General features: G+C 39.9%; 2 protein-coding genes across 2 annotated transcripts; one reads left to right on the plus strand and one right to left on the minus strand.

Annotated features, from left to right (window-relative positions):
* The first annotated feature begins 1,242 nt into the window (after positions 1-1,242).
* LOC132791538 (probable serine hydrolase) lies at positions 1,243-3,981 on the plus strand. The gene is given in 4 exon segments (XM_060800499.1): positions 1,243-1,456; positions 2,811-3,206; positions 3,208-3,435; positions 3,437-3,981. Coding segments are annotated over 4 exon segments (1,092 nt in total). The 5' UTR covers positions 1,243-1,378; the 3' UTR covers positions 3,827-3,981.
* A 2,776-nt stretch (positions 3,982-6,757) lies between these two features.
* Positions 6,758-8,667, minus strand: LOC132790071 (uncharacterized). The gene is made up of 3 exons (XM_060798503.1): positions 8,582-8,667; positions 8,285-8,530; positions 6,758-8,225 (listed from the first exon to the last, which is right to left on the minus strand). The coding sequence occupies exons 1-3, from the start codon at positions 8,637-8,639 to the stop codon at positions 7,063-7,065; spliced, it is 1,467 nt and encodes a 488-aa protein (XP_060654486.1). The 5' UTR covers positions 8,640-8,667; the 3' UTR covers positions 6,758-7,062.
* Between the last annotated feature and the right edge of the window lie 9,427 nt (positions 8,668-18,094).

Genomic DNA, 18,094 nt, shown 5'->3' on the forward strand with positions numbered 1-18,094 from the left:
TATTTTGAAAATGATACCTCAATATTTTGCCTTTATTAAAAGTGGGTAGCGGGTATCTCACAGTCGAGCACACTCGACTGTAACTTTCTTACTTGTTTTTTGTAATATTTGTGCAGTTTTAGTTTATTTATTGGTTTATGATTATTTTTTTATATTCTTGTTTTTGCGTTAATGTAAGTTGATAAATGAAAACTATCCCAGTGCCTTATCAGCGATTGTTGTACACATATACGGTCTTCGCACACAGTAGTTTGAGATGGCGAATTTTTGTTTCTTTGCCATTTTCGTTGTTTTCTTTTTATCAAACATACTAAATTGATTTTATGATTGTTTTATCGCAATTCCTTCAAAAGCTGTCATTTTTGGCTTGTCAAGCGTTTGTGTGGAAATTGAATAGTTTATAAATAGCTTTAAATTCAAACACGCGCTGTACTCATTTGCATATTTAAAGAGATGAATGGAAAATCACAAAAACACATGCGCACTGTGACAGTTTGATTTGTTTTTATGTCGAATTAAGCTCAACTAATACTTAATAAATATAAATGCTACGTTTGCTAATTTTATATGAGCAACAAAAGCTGGTTGCGATCGCTCTATCTGTCTCACTCGCACTCTTACTTTAAATAAAATTATGCGAGCACTGCTTTGCTTGCAAGCACAACGCTAGAGTGCATTCTGTCTCCCACTCTCTCCTAACACTACTCTCTTCTAGCACTGCTTGCTGAAGTTGACGCGCATTAGCTTTGTTGTTGTCTTTTATACACTTCGCTCTCGCTATATGTGTGTCGGTGAGATAAACATCAATAGAGCTGCTTGCGCACTCTCAAACTACGCTCTCTCCCATCACACTCAAATACAGCAGAGAGTAATTAGTTGACGGTCAGCTGGTTTGTTATGATTGCACTGCACTGAAGTTAGACGCTGGGCAGTGCTAGTAAACATTACAATTTTGCTCTCTCTTCTCTCTCTATGACTCAATTTAGTTGACCTTGCTTTTGCTCTCTTTATGTTTGTCGTGTGTTTTTTGTATTTGCGTCTTGTGGCGAATTTAGGTGTTTGCTGTTAAGCTGAGCTAATCAAACGATCACAAACTCTCCCGCTCCCGCTCTCACTATCGCACACACTCTTCCTGCCCGCTGTGTCCAATATGCTACGTTAATTGGCTGATTAAAGGTCACTCTGGCGCTCAGCGGCAATTCGCTCACACTTTGCAAATTATTTAAACATCACAGCGAGGCGAATTTTGCGTTAGTTCAGTAGAAGCGTTGCGAGCGCACGTTGCTTATTTTATTCGCCCGGGAGGAACACAGCAGAGCTAAATTAAAACACATGTGAATATACATATTTAATATACGTATTACGTACTAGTCGCAAAATGACAACACACGAAGCAGAAGCAACAACAACAACACACACGAGTGAAAGCAATGGAATTGAATCGGAACATGAACAGGTAATTAAGTAACAAGGTGTCGATCATAAACATTTATTAACCGTTGGGCAACAACAACAATAACGATGCCAAGGGTCGCTCTCGCTTATCGAGTGTGATACAAAAATAAATCATCATGCACAGACGTGTCTATCTTTCAATAAAAATACCTTTGAACCGATCCAATTGCAGTCCCATTGCGATTCAACAGAGCAATTTGCTGCCTTGGCTTATCATTGGGGTATTGAGTTGAAAGCCAGCGATGTCGTTCGATAAGATTAAAGAGCCACGCGAATCAAAGTCGATGCACAGTTTTTTTTTTGTACTTTACACAAAAGATATCGAGAAATTCGTTCCCAGCTACTGTTATTATTATGGTTAGCGAATGTTGCTGTAATTCTTAAAGTTGACATTCCGATTCAAGTCAGATAAGTGGAACTTGTTGCAGTTGCGGGAAAGAACATGAGACTGGCGACTTGAAAGTTGTGACGCCTTTTCTGTTATTAAGCTCATTAGAAGTTCATCAATGTGCTGATAAAACTTTTGCCGGCATTCGCTTCGTCACACTTGAAAGCATTTTGCGCTAATTTTCAACTTGAGCAAGTAAAACTCTTCGAATACCAACAACAACAACAATGCCAACAGCAACAGCAACAACAACAATAACAATAACAACTGTGTGCAAAACTTTTTTTGTGGCGCAAAACTACGAAAATCCATTTGTCGACATTTAAAGTTTGCATGTGCTGCAGTCAATTGCAAAGAGTGAAAGAGAGAGAGAGCGGGGAACAAAAGCTCTCTCATAGTGTTCACCCAACACCCCAATCGATTGACACTCGACGACGACTTTCTCCCTTCCCGGTTCAGCTAAAAAAAAGAGACAGATGATAAATTGTCGGCTAGCACCGTTCTGAATGCTGCCCATCAATCTGCACCTTGCTGCTGCTGCCGCCTCTCAGTTGTCAATTGTTTGAACTTTTTCACGTGTAAACCAAACGATTGATCAAATCAAGCGACTCCGGCACGTTCACAACGAATCTTGATATACTCTAAAGATTAGCTATCAGCTTAGCGGAAGACTTCGATAAGCTTGAACTAATGTTGTCTAATCTCTTGTCATAAACACTGCGTGGCAGAGTATTGGGAATTCGACTACTTACCTTTGCTTGGGGTATTTTCTTTTTTGTTTGGGTATTATTAACCAGGAATTGGGAATTGGGATACGGGTACAACAAGCTGACAGACTGTTATCCTTTGTTGAACATTTCGACCATCATCACAGCCCTCGGGTTATTCCAGACGTACGAAAGTTTGGCCTGTCAATTAGCCGTTAACAGCAACTAACCCGTTCCCTTACACTTTCTCCCTTCCTCAGCCTCCGATGGATGTGCGCATCAATATGCCCTGGGGATATGTGGTCGGACGATGGTATGGCAATCGTCAGGTACGTCCGATACTAGCACTACACGGCTGGCTGGACAATTTGGGCACGTGGGACAAACTGCTGCCGCTGCTGCCGAAACATTTGGGCGTGCTGTGCATTGATCTGCCTGGCCATGGCTACTCATCCAAACTGCCCGAGGGGATTGCCTATCACTTTGTCGACTACCTGTGCGTGATACTGCGCATCATGGAGGAATACAACTGGTCCAAGGTCTCACTGATGGCCCACTCGATGAGCGCAATGCTTTGCTTCATCTTTGCCTCGCTCTATCCGCATCGCTTGGACATGCTGATCAGCATTGATATTGTGCGCACTCGCTATCGCAAACCCCCCATCGCAGATCGATTATCTGCGGACCAACATCGAACGCTATATGGTCGAAGATGAGCGTTTTGCAAATGCCAAGAGGGAAGAGCCTCCGGCTTACACGTGGCAGGATTTGGAGCATGTGCTGCACAAGGGCTCGGGGAAATCGGTGAACCTCGAGAATTGCCATCACATACTTGAACGCAATGTGGCCAAGTCCACCAAGTACCCAGACAAATACTTCTTCTCCCCGTGACGGACGTTGCAAGTATTACTTTGAGTTCCACACAAGTCCGCCCTTTGCCGCCGAACTAGCGCGGACTATACGCAATGTTCCGTACTGTGTGATCAAGGGTTCCGAGTCGAACTTCATCGACGAGGAGAGTCAGGAAGTGATCGACATATTGCGCTCCAATAACCCACACTTTCAGCTGCACGAAGTCGAGGGCACTCATCATGTGCATCTCAACAATGCTCCTGGAGTTGCAGCCATCATCAATCCCTTCATCATGCACCACCGACCACCGCAGCTCGAAACATGGACTGTGGATGAAGGCAACGAGTTGCCGGATGCAGTGAAGAAGTTCGCTTTGGCCGTGGATGATGCAGAGAATGTGAAGCGAAGAAAGAGAAAAAAGTAACCTATAGCTGTTGCACTCATCTCTGAGGCGTCGACAGCGCGAAGAGTCTATTAATTATCTATTTAGAACCAAGAACCATAAGAGGACTAAAAGCTTACGAGCATAGCAACAACTTAGACTTAAGTTTCTACAAATAAAACTGTGATTCAACAGACTTTCAGACTTGGCAATTATAATTTCAATAACTCTGTGAAAAAGGTAATTTAATAACTTTTCAGACAACAAACTTACCAGGCAAAACCGCAATTAATCAGGGATTACGACTGTGCGTCAGAGAAGTTTTATTCAACCAAAGAGTTTAAAATAAAGTACATTATTAGTATAAAGTTTGTAAAAAATATATTTGCAAAATATTCTAAAGAGTGAATTCGTCATATATTTATAATTTAATTTGTATAGAATGGACATATTCATTGTGTTATTTTTAATACGTTGAAGTTAAATGATTCTGATTATTGCAACTGTTATTTTTAATTGTTTAAATTCTAAAGATTCTGATTAACATGCAATACTATTTAATTGTATAGATTCTTTATATATATTTTTTTTAATATCATAATAGAATATTCGTTATTTATTTCCCATAACAAACAATCTAATCCTAAATTACTGAAAGTTTTCACTTCATTTCTCTAACTCCCTTTGATAAATGTAAACATGTCAAACTCTGATGTACTCTCTCTCGACTTGATGCCATCAACTTTTGTGTGCTGCATAAATCCCCGTTGTAATGCCTTTTTTGTTGTTGTTAGCGAAAATCAGGTGTTTTCGATAAACTTTTGCTGCTGTTTAATTACATTTTAAGTGGAGTTTAGTTGTTGGCTGGTGGAGGCATTCAAAAGTTGTACTCTCCAGCATAATCCCCAAGAATTCCGAGAACGATTTAATATACTGCTCATACGAGAGAGAGACAGACAGAAGGACAGAGACTTGTTTCGGAGAATTCCTTTTTGGGCAAATTACCACATGGACCTTTTTCGATCAATCAACTTTTTGGGGGGAGCCATTTAATTCGGCTTTAATCTTTGGGTCGCAGTTCATTGGCCACTTCATTAGTGATAAGGCGGATGGTGAGAAGAAGCAGAAGAGAGTGGAGAACCAAGGGACCAAGGGATGTGCGGCATCCACTTAAAAACAATGGCGTTGCAGGAAACAAAAGGGCCCAAAATGTCCGCCTCCAGAGTGTGTCAGAGTGTATTTGTGTGTGTGTGGGAACATTTTCGATGTGCGCCTCGAGGTATGCTACACTAAGCAGAAGCAGTAACAGAATCAGCTACAGTAAAGAGAACACAGAGAAACGTGGCACAGAAAGAGCAAATGTCGAAATCGAACTGGGACCATTCAATGGGCAAACCCCGAGAGTCACTTCACGTCTCTCTCTCTCTCTGTACCGAGTCTGTCTTTGGAAAAATAAACAAATTTAACGTTTTTATTGCCATAGCACGTTGCGGCCGGGTTTCTACGTAAATTAAATTAGGTAGGAGCCGGAAAAATTGTGCCAGTCCAAACGTTCAACAGCGGCAAGCGACTGCGAGGCTGCAATGCGATTACGCTTTTCCGACGTAACGAAATTGATAGCGGATATAAATGTTTAATGTTTTGGCAATAAAATTGCGGCAAAAGGCTGCCAAACCACTGAAAAACCGAAGGTGGGTAAAAAAGGGGGGACACAATGGTAGGGGTAAGGCCAGCAGTCGTTGATGCTGCTGCTGCTGGTCGCACTGATAAACCATCTTTATGATAAATTCAGTTTGCGGTTAACGCGCAATTTAATTTGTTTAAAATCAATAAAAATCATTTATGCCCCCGCGCTTCGTATTTTCCGTTTGTCGCTTGAAGTTGTTTCAGCAATAAAGATGCGTGGGCAGCCAAAGCAGGGTTAAGTCAACCAGAAGACATTACGCAGAAGGAGTCAAGACAACCTCTTTGAAATGCCGATAAGATCGATTAAGTCTAGTCCATTATAGTAATAAATCCATTTCATTGCAGTAGTTAAATAGCCAAGCACAATTTAAGAAAAAAAGATTGACTTCTCGGAAGAGCTCAATAAATCTATTTACTTTAAGTGATGAATCGGAGAATCGTTTGTGGGAATGAAGATTAAAGTGTGATAAAGCCATAAAATATATATTTATTTGGCCTTTGTTTAAGGATTGACAAATCTACTAATGATATAAATAAAGAGGTCTTATAATATTAAGTTGGAAAAGAATAATACATTTTATTTATGAGGTTTTTGAATATACTTTTTCTAAACATTTTGTATTATTCATTTGATCTGTTAAAGAATAAAGTTTATGTTTGAGACATTCATTTCTATATTCATTAGCATTACTTTAAAAAAGTAAACAAGAAAGAAAATGAGATACTTAGTAACTAATTTCAATAAGTGCAAGACAATACAAAATTTTTTTAAGAAATACCTAAATATACCAAATGCAATTCTTGGTATATCTAAATACTACCAACATGCAATTCTTAAATACATCAAATGCAATTCTTGGTATATCTAAATACTACTACGTGTAATACTTAAATTCATAAATATACCGAATTAAATTCTTGGAATATATAAATACTACTACGTACAATACTTAAATATACCAAATGCACTTCTTGTAATATCTAAATACTACCAACATGCAATTCTTAAATACATTAAATGCAATTCTTGGTATATATTATATAATAAATATACTACTACTTGCAAAATATTCTATAGCTGACAGTATATAAAAACGTGTTTCAATTATTAAATAAAAATACTAAACACTATTATTCAGTTACTATGAATTGAAGAGAAAGGAATACTTTAACAAGTAGATGACTAAATTTCACATTCAATCAGAGTAGCGTAAACATTCTAACCATTACCCTGTAATTATTTGTAATGACTTGCTTAGTCTTCAATGCGCAGCTTCTCCCTAACTATTATTATGCTTAAAGCAACCTGAGCCTAATTAAACGACACTGTTTTCGAGGCACTTGAAGTCGCCTTAGTTGGTAGCTTGTTTATTAAACGTTCGCTTAGATTGAAAAATACGTAAATGTTTGCTTAATAAGCGTCGCGTTTGACAGTCGAGAAGTTGACAAGGCGTCACAAGGCTGATAAGAATATTGCGATAAGGAGGGAAATTCGAAGCAAGCGCTGTTGATGATGATGGCGATGATGATGACGATGATGATGAGTAACAAGAGCAGAGCAACAAAAGGAAACACAGCCAATCGCTTTGTTATTAGAGCTTGTCCGCTTTGGCATTGACATTGGCGTTGGCCGTGGAGTCGCTAATTGGATACTGCTGGAATACGCGACTCTTGTCCAGCTGCACCGATTGCAGCTCATGGGGCTGCTTGTCGTGGGCGAGAAAGTGATTCGTGTGCCAGAACTGCGTCTGAGCAGCGGGCAAATTGAGACGCCGAATGCCCAGCAGGCGATTACGGACATCAACAAGACTCGCGGAGCGTGGCTGCAACCAGACAACAAGCACGATGGCCAACAGGGTGAGGCCCAAATAGGTTAAACTGCTGGCCAATAGCGCTGGCCAGACATCATCCTCCACATTCAGCTCATACTTGCAGCCCTCCATGACAGCCAACTGCAGCACAAATCCCACAGCCAGCGACAACTCCGCGTAGAGAAAGGGCGAACACTCCAAGAGCCAGTGGAGAGCCTGACTAGACAACACGCCAGCGCTGGCATAGATGAGACACAGGAAGAGAAAACTGTGCTCCGGCTGCTCGTCATTGTAGATGCAAAGCAGCGCCACCACAAGCGTTATCTGGATGACACCAAACAGCAGATAGACCAGCTTCGGTGTGTATCGCAGCAGGAGCAAAGCACTCAAGCCACAGCCGGCGGCATAGAGCGCAAATGGTGTATAGAGATGCGAACGTTCCACAAATCCCGTCGTGGCACTCCACATGAGTTGCAGATGCACAGGCGAGTGCAGCAAGCAGCAGCGTTGCATCAGCAGCACCAATCCACCCGAGAGCAACACCAGCCACTGTCGACTGGGCAGCAGTTGATAGTCCGGACGACCTACGAACTGGGCGAGCACAGCGGGGCGTGGCAGAAAGACAAGTCGTTCTTCGTTGAGCAGATTGAAGACCAGATCACGCGATTGCTTGTAGTTGTGTGTGCCCAAATGCTGCAGCAACTCGTTGATGCAGACGAAGAGCAGCAGTAGCAGATTAACAGCCAGCGAAATAAAGCCACAACGTTGTGGCTCAAACTCGTTGAAGATCGCAAAACCAGCAGCCAATCCTGAGGCATGACAAGCATTGCCGAAAGCAATGCGAGCGGGTCTCAATCCAGAGGCTTCGCTGCGCAAACTCACATAGCTAAAGCTGGCCACACAGATGACGCTGAGCCCCACGAAGCTGAAGTAGTAGCTAACAGCTGAGTAAGAGTAAGAAAAGAGTTGAAGGAGACGCATTAACCAAGTGGCAGCAACTCACCTAATTGTTTGCTGAGCATGAAGCAGCTGCCGAGTAGCGAGCAGAGCAATCCATAAAAGATGATGTAATAGTGATCATAGCTATAACGCTGTTTGCCACGCTTGCGCAGTGTCCAGCCAAGGGCAAGGAACAAAGCCATGAAACCACCAACCAGAGCATACCAATGTGGCCACAGATTGTCGTAGACAAAAGCAGATTTCAGATAGTAGCCCAAGGAGAGGCCGCTGCCCCACAAGCAGCAAAAGACTGAGAGCAAAAGATTAAAAACAGAGAGAATTACTCTAAAGATTCGCTTACCTAGCAGATCAGGCAGTTGCAGCATAATGCGCAATCCCTGCCAAATGGTATCAGCCATCGAATGCTCATCGATCTGTGAGTGTTGAGAGTTTACTTTCAAATGAAATCTATGCCAAGAACAATTTACAGCTTGCAGCTGCCGCTGCTGCGCTGTCTTTTATCAGTATCTTGTTGACTGATAAGATACAGCAGAAGCAACATAGTAATTAAACTGGCCGTGCCATAGCTGACTGTCGCTTTGAGCTCGGTTGCGAAAGTGCCACAATGCGGGGCAACGCAATGGAAACAACCTTAAATTCGATAGCAAAAACTTTTGTCAATTTGCAATTTATGCAATCATTTCTCTGGCCAAAAGTCAGCCAAACATTTTGTCAAAATAAATCAATTGCAATCATAAATACAATTTTCGACAAATATTCTGTTTGGTCTCTTGGCTTGTCTTGACCACAACAAATGTGAAAGGAAACTAATAAATTTGTCTAAATACTCTGACAGAGTGTGGAAATGGGGTGAAATAAATATGATAAATCATTTTCGAAAACTAAACTTCAAGTGCAGCAAATATTTAAATGAAATGAAAACAGTGCAACTAAAGTGAGAATCATTTTATTATTTTTTCCTACAAAACATTTCTTTACTTATAATTTTAGTAACTGGATTTTCGATACCTTAAGAGAACTTTATCTAGTTATTAAGGAATGCACAAATGTATTACAAAAACGATATGTTGGGGGACTCAAATATTATTTACTATTATTATATTACTTTTTTAATATGTCGATATAAGTATTGCGTTTCACGGTATTTAATTTTAGTTGTTTTAATTTTTTCTCAACAACATTTTGGTCGGAAGTGCATTAATTCACATTTTTTCAAGCGCATAGCTTTTCGCAAAAAATGTAAAGAATTTTCCTACATATTTTTCTGTTCACTTTGAAAATATTTGAAGCAAAAAATCTGAAATTTGTTAACCAGAATAAAAAAAATAAATTGACATTCAATTGTAATATTTTTTGGAGTTGGAATTTTTTCTTGCTAGGACTCTAGAGTTTATTATAAGTTACTATTTATAATCCTCATAATGCGTATTGATGTTTGGTATATTTTTTAATTTTTATTTTTTTAAGGTACTTTTTATGCGTTGGCAAATTTCACATTTAATAAATAATGAAAAAAGTATTTATAACAAAATGTGAATATATATATTAAACTGAAAACTATACAGTTGAAAAAACAGCAAAATTATTTTGAGTAAACCAAGCTTCATTAAGTAAGATTCAACTGTAGTAGATTGCGACTGCATGAATTGCAGTTGAAAATAAACTCATGCAGATATGCATCAAGGTGTTAAGAAAAGACACACGTGTGTAAACATTTTCTCTCTCTCTCTCATTTTCGCTTTCACACACCCACACACAGAGATAATCTTGCTAGCTTAATAGCTAAAACAGCGACGTCAAGTGCTGAGCTGCATTCTAGGTGGATTCTATGCGTTCGCCTAAAAGCAGGCAACGCTTTTTTTGCCGGCACGCAGCTTAGCGCGCCAGAGGTAAATGTGTGGCAAGGAGAGACATCGAAAGAAGAGAAGAGGAGAGGAGGGAAGCAAAAAGAGCGTGGCAGGCAGGCAGGCAAGAGGTCGGTTGAAGAGGCCACAACCCTTGAGGCGAAGCACAGGCTAATTAGTTGAAGTTGTTGCCAGTGTTGCCAGTTAATTGACTTTTGACGACCCTTTGCGGTTGTTGTTGTTGTTGCTGTCGCTGTCGCTATGTTGCAACTGCAGCTGTCGTTCGTAGTTGTTCGTTGTTAGTGGCAGTCATTGCCATTGCTTTTTATGCTTGCTTTGCATTTATATATGTTTTGCTTTGTTCACTCCGGGGTTATGTGCTTTTTGAGCAGACGCTTATAGCATTCAATGAAGTGAACGCTAAGCTGTGCAATTTTTTGGGAGAAATGCTGCTTGAGTAGATTATTTTTAGTTGTAATTACGCATTAAATAACTCAGCTGCAGTGCATGCCCATTATGCATCTTATGGCCCATAAAACTAAACACATTCTTCTAGCCATGGCAATAAATTTGTGAGCTGTGAGGCAGCTGCAACAGTAAAAACAGCAACAACATCAACAACAACGTTGTTGAGTGCATTTCATTTTGCTGAAGCGGCCACTTAGTTGCGCGCCCTTGTCCCATTTCTATTTCCTTCCCTACGCCTCTGACTATGGTTATACCCGTTATCCATAGGGTAAAAGGGTAGTATAACTTTGATCAGCGTTTGTTTGTCTGTTTGACCGTCTTAACGTACGTCTAAGAGATATATGAGGCTATAGTTTCTTCGATATCAATTGTTATTGTTGCACGCAAATCAAGTTTGATTTCAATTTTGTTTGTCTGACTTCTGCTCCTTGCAAACCTAAAAGCAAGCGCATATTTAAGTATTTTTTTGGTATACTAACTTCACTATATTATAAGAATACTACAAAAGTTTTGCTTTTATTGGTTTTGGTATATTAATTTGGTATTTTTTAAGAGCAATAACGCAGTGCTTTGCTTTTATTTTTTAAAAGCAATAACGCTTTGCTTTTATTGAAAATGGATAGCGTAAATTCGATATATTTTTTTAGACTTTTTTTTGTATATTTTTATAATACCGCAGTGAGAGATAGATCTCAGTATCTTTTGGTATACTAATTTAGTATACTTAAAGTTTTAAGTATATCTTTTGGTATACTCTTTTGGTATATTTTAAGAATATCGTAGTGCTTTGCTTTTATTGAAAGAGGGTAGCGAGCATTTCGCAAGTATATATTTGGTATACTAATATTTTATATTTTAAGAGCATTTTGCTTCTATAAAAAAGGGTAGCGGGTATTGCACAGTAGAGCACACTCAACTGTAGCTTGTCAGAGTTGTTGTGCATAAATTAAATTAAAGCTGTGCCTGCCACAGCATCAGCAACAGCAACAAAGCGGACCAGGAAGAACAGTGGCCAAACCCACCGCGCAATTACTCAGAGCTTGGGGAGGCTTGGCGCCTAAATCATGTCGCAACAGAGGCAACTTCCAGCATCCGCCCACACCAACGCTCGCTCCCTCTGACCTTCAGACATTTGCAAATGTGTAAACATTTTTCAGTAGCATGCCCCACACACACACACTATTCCCCTCTCTGCACTCGCTTTGTTGTCACAGATACTTTGCACTGATTAATGCAAATTGCTTGCATGGAAAATCATGAAAAATCGTTAATTGCGCCAAGTGCTGGACGCGCGCTCAGTGCATGTGTTGCAACAATTACAACTCCATCTCCATTTCCATCTCCATGTCCAGCTCCCTCGCAACTCTCGCTCGCCTGACTTGCGGCAATTATGCAAATTTAAGAGAAAAAGTTAATGCTACTTGCTGCATGTTTGCATTATTAAATTGATGCACTTTAATGCCCAGTTTTTCCTTTCCCTTTCGCAGTGCGTTGAAAACAATTTTCCTGTTTTTTTTCTTTCTGCACTGCACTTTTACGGGGTCAAAGTGCATTTTAAATGCCCGCATCCAACAGCAGCAGCATTGCCATTTGTTAATCCTTCATGCTGTTGGGGGACGACATTTTATAAAATTTTATTGAAAATGCTGTAAAGGACTTTTCTTTTTAAACTGGAATTAAATAAAGTTGAGTAGTTGTTTTCCCCCAAAAAGAAAACTTTATCATAATCAACTCGCTTTCTTTGCGTCTCTTTTGCTGTGGTGAAATTGCTGATGAAATTGACAAGCTTTTGTGGATTATAAAGAGAGCGAAACTTATTATGGCATCTCTTTTGACTATTATTCGCTTTTATCAGCGACTATTTCTATTTTATTTGAGTCTATTCAAAGCAGAGTCAAAACAGGCAATTACTCAAAATTCATGGCTGACTTTTTTATGAAAATGATTAGGCTGCACTTTTTTATTAGCCAAGATAGTCGCATGTGTGTGTTCGAGTGTGTGTGTGTAGCTGCAGGTGTTGTGCGAAGTCAGTTGAATGGCAGCTGTAAAAAGTGTGCGACAGGCAGAAACTATATAAAAGAAGGACGAGGTTATGGACTCGAGTAAAAAACAACAACACTTCCATTTGGATACACCTCGACTACACATCGCTTCCCCCTCTCATGTCCAGCCAGCATTTTGTCTCATCTAAAGCTGAGCCCTAAACCAAAGCCAAAAGCAGAGCGCGCTTTGGCAGCTTTTATGTGGCGCTATAAATAAAGCAATAACATCATTTTGAAGTATCTCATTACGTGTTACGGCAGCTATGAGTATGGCAATTTTTTACGACGCACAGCAGAGCAGATCCCCTTCTCCACTCCACTCCCCTCCCCGCTCAACAGTCTAACACCTCTTCTCACACATCGACACTTGGCTCAGTCAAACACTGCAAAAGTTTCGAGTAGTTTGGCCTAAAAGTATGCCACAAAATTGTGTATCACAGTATGAGAGTGTGCGTGTGTATCCGTGTGTGTGTGTGTGTTGCCAAGAGGCATTTATGCAAAAGTTTTTTGGGGGTTCGCCTCAAACTCTAATGCTTTGGCAATTAGTTTTTTGGCAATGGCCAAGCGAACGACCCACACACACACATTAAACCAGTCCAAAGCTTTGTGGGGAAGGGGGGCGTGGCTGGACTGTGGCTAACTGACTGAGAGGCCCAAAGCCATCAAAATGATGGCCAACTATCAAATGGCAGAGCACACATTTGCACAGCTGCCGCAATTAGCACGTTTCGCACATTGATTTGGGCCACCAAAAGAACTTGAGAACTTGGCCAAGTTGTCCCCGCTGCTTCCCTTTCCTTTCGTTATTAAAATACTTTTACTGGGTGGGCGACGACAACTATCCAATTTTTGTGTAATTATTAATTATGCAATAAGTGCAAATGAATGGCACATTTGCGAGGCATAAGTATGCCATTTTTCTTTGGAAACCGAGACAGCTGCAAAGTCATAGAATTCTACTGCCAATAAATATTTATTGAATTGAGCAGCAGTCAAAGCACATTCGAAATTTGTTTGCAGCTATTTCATTTTCATTCATTCATTCAACACGTAATAGAAAATCAAATAGTTCCTCTACAATATTGAATTTAATAACTGCTCTGCTTTGAATTTATTCGAATTTAATTGAAAAAGTTTTACAAAATCCATCCTAAAATTTTGTTGTATGTCTGTCAAGCTTGAAATTGGAATATGATTTCCACTTGGAACCACTTTCAATTTGCTGTTAAATTGAAGAGCAGCATATTTCATATATTTTGCCACTTGAAAATTATGAATTTTTAGGCTTTGAATCGTTTTTTGTCACTCTGCGCATTGATTTAGTTGCCCGCTCACAACTTCCTACTTCAGTTTATCTTCACTTTCAGCAAGCTTTTATTATACCCGCTATCCATAGGGTAGAAGGGTATTATAACTATGTGCCTGTAGGTAATGTAAATAACAGTCAGAAGGAAGCATCTCCCACCACATAAAGTATATCATATTCTTGATCTGCGACACCAGCTAAGACGATAAAGCCATGTCGATCTGTCTGTCTGTCTGTCCGTCCGTCCGTATGAACACCTAGATCTGAGAGGCTATAAGACATAGAAATACAATTTTAAACTGCACTTCGTATGTTTACACGCAGATCTAAGTTTGTTTAAAATTTTTGCGACGCCAACTTCCGCCCCCGCAAATAGATAAAACTGATGTAATAATCGTAATTTTGAAGCTAGAGCCGATTTTTTGTACGTATCATAAAAATGGTAAAACTTATATAATATATAAAATTGTTTTATGTGGGTACAAACGCCTACTGCAATCAGGTCTTAGTTGCTTTGGCTGACAATCTGGTATATTTTGCACTTTATGGTATATATTTAATGTAGTAATTTATCAATATACCAAATATAGCCTTTGGTATATTTTTAGTATTTTTATTGCAGTACTGTATCAATTTACCAAATACAAACATCGGTATATTTTAGTATTTTGATCTTAAATATAGCCTTTGCTATATTTTTAGTATTTTTATTGCAGTACTGTATCAATTTACCAAATACAAACATCGATATATTTTAGTATTTTGAAGTATATTTGTAGAATGTGATTTTATTCAAAACGAATAGCTGGTATTTCACAGTCGAGCAAACTCGAATTTGGTTTTTTTGAGTTTTTTTGTGGTGCAATAACTTAGTATATTTTAAAATGAATACCGCACTGTTTCCCTTTTATTCAATATGGAAACCGGGTATCTCACAGTCGAGCACACTCGACTGTAGCTTTCTTACTTGTTTTTACTATGGACTGACAGCATATTTATTTGGCCCCGTTAACATTTGCATAAAATGTCAATTTTATTTATTTTATCGCACAAAACGAGAAAATAAAGTGCGTCCAACGAGGAAGCAGGGGGAGCCGCGAAAAGTCTCATTTACTTGCGAGTCAGCTTTGTTGGCGCCGCCAATTTTTCAGCTGCAATTTAAATTTTTATACATCGCGATAAAGTCGAAGGGACGCTCCCGAAAGCAAGTCTATCAAATCAGGCTGAAAAATGAGAGTTTCACCCATAAAACTTGAATGGAATGCGAACGAATGCGAGTGCATAAATATTTAGAGCAAACGAGCGAGGCAAGCGAGAAGCCAATTTCAATTACAACTTTTTGGCGTTTGGCAATTATGGCGAGTGTTCGACAGGACGAAGCCATGCAGCGACACTGTCTAGACTCGAGGGAAGGGGAGACAGTTGTCCCCTCCTCACATTTGAAAGTGGCCTCGGGGCCAACAACACACGCGTGCCTGACAGCGCCAGACACGCGAGCAGCAATTGCCTGGCTGACTAACTGAGTGACTGACTCGCTGGCTGACTCGTTGGCTGAGTGACTGACTTGGCTGTCAACAACGTCAACAGCAGGACTCGCCGTTTATAAACTGTCGCTAAAGAAATTCGCAAGTGACGAAGCAACGCCTAAGCTCGAGAAAAAAATTACAAATTGAAAACAGTCTGTCAGCACAGCGGAGAGAGAGAGGGAGGGGCATACGTTACTCATACGCACTGTTAACAGCAGTGGCGAGAGGACTCTGACATGAGTGCAAATGCCTTACCACTTAGTTGTGCTTGCACTCGCACTCGACAAAGTTTGCATTTAGCACTCAAATGTTCCGACAATCAAAAGTAAAACAACTTTCGCCCAAGAAGCGAGAAGCAGCAGCAACTTGTCGAGTTCAACAAATTTACCCGCTGCATTTTGCAGTTGCTTTTTTGGGTAAATGCTTTTTGGTTTCTTGCTTCGAAAGTTTTTGCAGACCTCCGATTAACAAAAATCATGACTGCCAAAATACCCTGGCAAGAATTTTTGCACTTGCAAATGCATTCAAAGGGTATTTGCAGCTGTGAAAAGAAATTCTTAAGAGAAGTCAATGCTTTGCCTTTTATTTATATTTAAATTAGTTGTGTTTGTACTTCTGTTGCTGCTGGCAATTTCACAGTTCAATTCATGCCACAAAATGTTGGCTAAAATATTTGCCAAACAAATTAAAATTTACATTGATATCAGAGAAGTTGTTGCTTGCAACAAAATTACACGCCATTCTTGCCATTGGCAAAACAAGCAGAACGCGGCAAACGAGCAGCCAAAAAGTGAATAAATACGAATGCAAACAAAACAAAAGCGAAGGATGCAAATGCAAATGACGAACACAAAGCGAGTGATGGGTGAGGGGAGGGTAGAGGAAGAGGGTGCTGTTTAGGCCATGTACGTGCTAGCAGCTTTTTATGCGCTTTTATTTTTTTGTTAGCTGCTGCTTTTGTACGGCACGTTCCAACTACGACTAGGAGTATCCTTTGCTCGCCGCTCACCGCAAGCAAATTTCACCAAATGGCAATCAAATTTCGCTCAGCTTTCACCCTCTCTCTTCCTCTCGATGTTAAATAAACTATAAGAGCAACAAAAACAACGAAGACGAGAGCTTATCTGGATGAGCAACTAATGTGCACATGTCAAGCTGTCTACCAGCTCACAGATATTTATCTTGATTGCCCATTTTGTGGCCAAGAAGGAGAACAAGGAATACACAGAGAGAGTGCAACTTGCGAGACAACAGTGCGTATGATTTATTAGATAAAAAAGTTTAATTGGATTTCAAGCAAATGGAAAAAGCAGCAAAATGCTTGCACAAGCATTTATGAATTTGTTTTTCATTAAAAGCCAGCGATTTGTTTGATTTGTGTTTCATCTCTCGTTCGTTCTTCCTTTTTGGTAGAAATTAATCGGAATTCTCGGAGAAATTTTGTGGTTTGTGGCCACACAATTGAAAGAGCAGTCACAATGCCAAATTCTAATTACTGACCCCGTTGAACTATTGTGACAGTTCAGAGTTCAATTACTGGTCAGAATGCCAAAAGTTACAGCCAAAAACAAGTCACACACACACACGCACACACTTTAATACACAGGCTAAGCGTAAATTGGCAAATACGAATCCCGTCTCCCCCTCCTCATGGCTTTGCTGAAAGAGAGAGACCGAAATCAAAAATAAACTTTGAATTACAAACTTTTTAACTACAATTTCCAATTACAAAGGATCCCATGCTGTTGCAGTTGCAACTGCATTTTCTAGCCAATTCCAGACTCATTCCCCATTCACATTTTCCCTCCGTCTCTCTCTCTCTCTCTCTCTCTCTTCGAATGCCCAAAATTGTTGGCACTCGTTTGTAGTTTTACCCTTGCAGTCTTCTACAGGGCAAGTGCTGGGGTATCTCTCAATGGAAATTCGAAAAACTGGTAAAGCACACTGGGGACTAAGTTGCAAGCAAGCATTGCAACAACAACAACAACAACTGTTAACCAAAAAAACGCAAATTTATGGCTAGACTAAGCACCGAGCCGACACTACGAATAGAGGAGTTGGAGTCTATAAACCAGATATTGGCGATTTTCGTGCAATTGTCTTGGCATTACACACGGATTCAGATGCAAAGCTGGAAGTAGATGCTTGCTCTATGCACTGTGGCCACTCGTAAATAACGATTGGCATGCGGCTCAAGTGGCCAAAAACACAGAAATACAGTGTTCACACAGACAATCCGATTCAGTTGTAGTGAAGCGTGTACAGATAACAAGCTCTCCTTTTTCGTTTGGCCAACATACATACATATATCGAAGCATTTTGAATTATGATACGCAGCGAGTTTTGCCAACTTGGGTCGAGTTGTACACAGATTTATGCCTGACAAATTCCCAAATATATATGACTCTGCGCTATGACAATGCATAAATTAGCCACATTAATTATTAACCGGCAAGCCAATGAGCCAACTAATCAACGCATGAACAAAACGAAACAAACAAACAATAACCGAAAACAAAACAAAGTCAAATCGAAACGGAAACCGAAAAAATAACTTGGATCGAATGGAATCATAAATTGTGTGGCTAATTAATTTATCGACATTGGGTTTGGTATTTCCGTATTTACCACAAAATATTGCGCGTGGCATCAAATTGTGTATTAAGT

Source organism: Drosophila nasuta, chromosome 3, assembly GCF_023558535.2.
Source record: "Drosophila nasuta strain 15112-1781.00 chromosome 3, ASM2355853v1, whole genome shotgun sequence".
In the NCBI taxonomy this organism is placed as follows: Eukaryota; Metazoa; Arthropoda; class Insecta; order Diptera; family Drosophilidae; genus Drosophila; species Drosophila nasuta.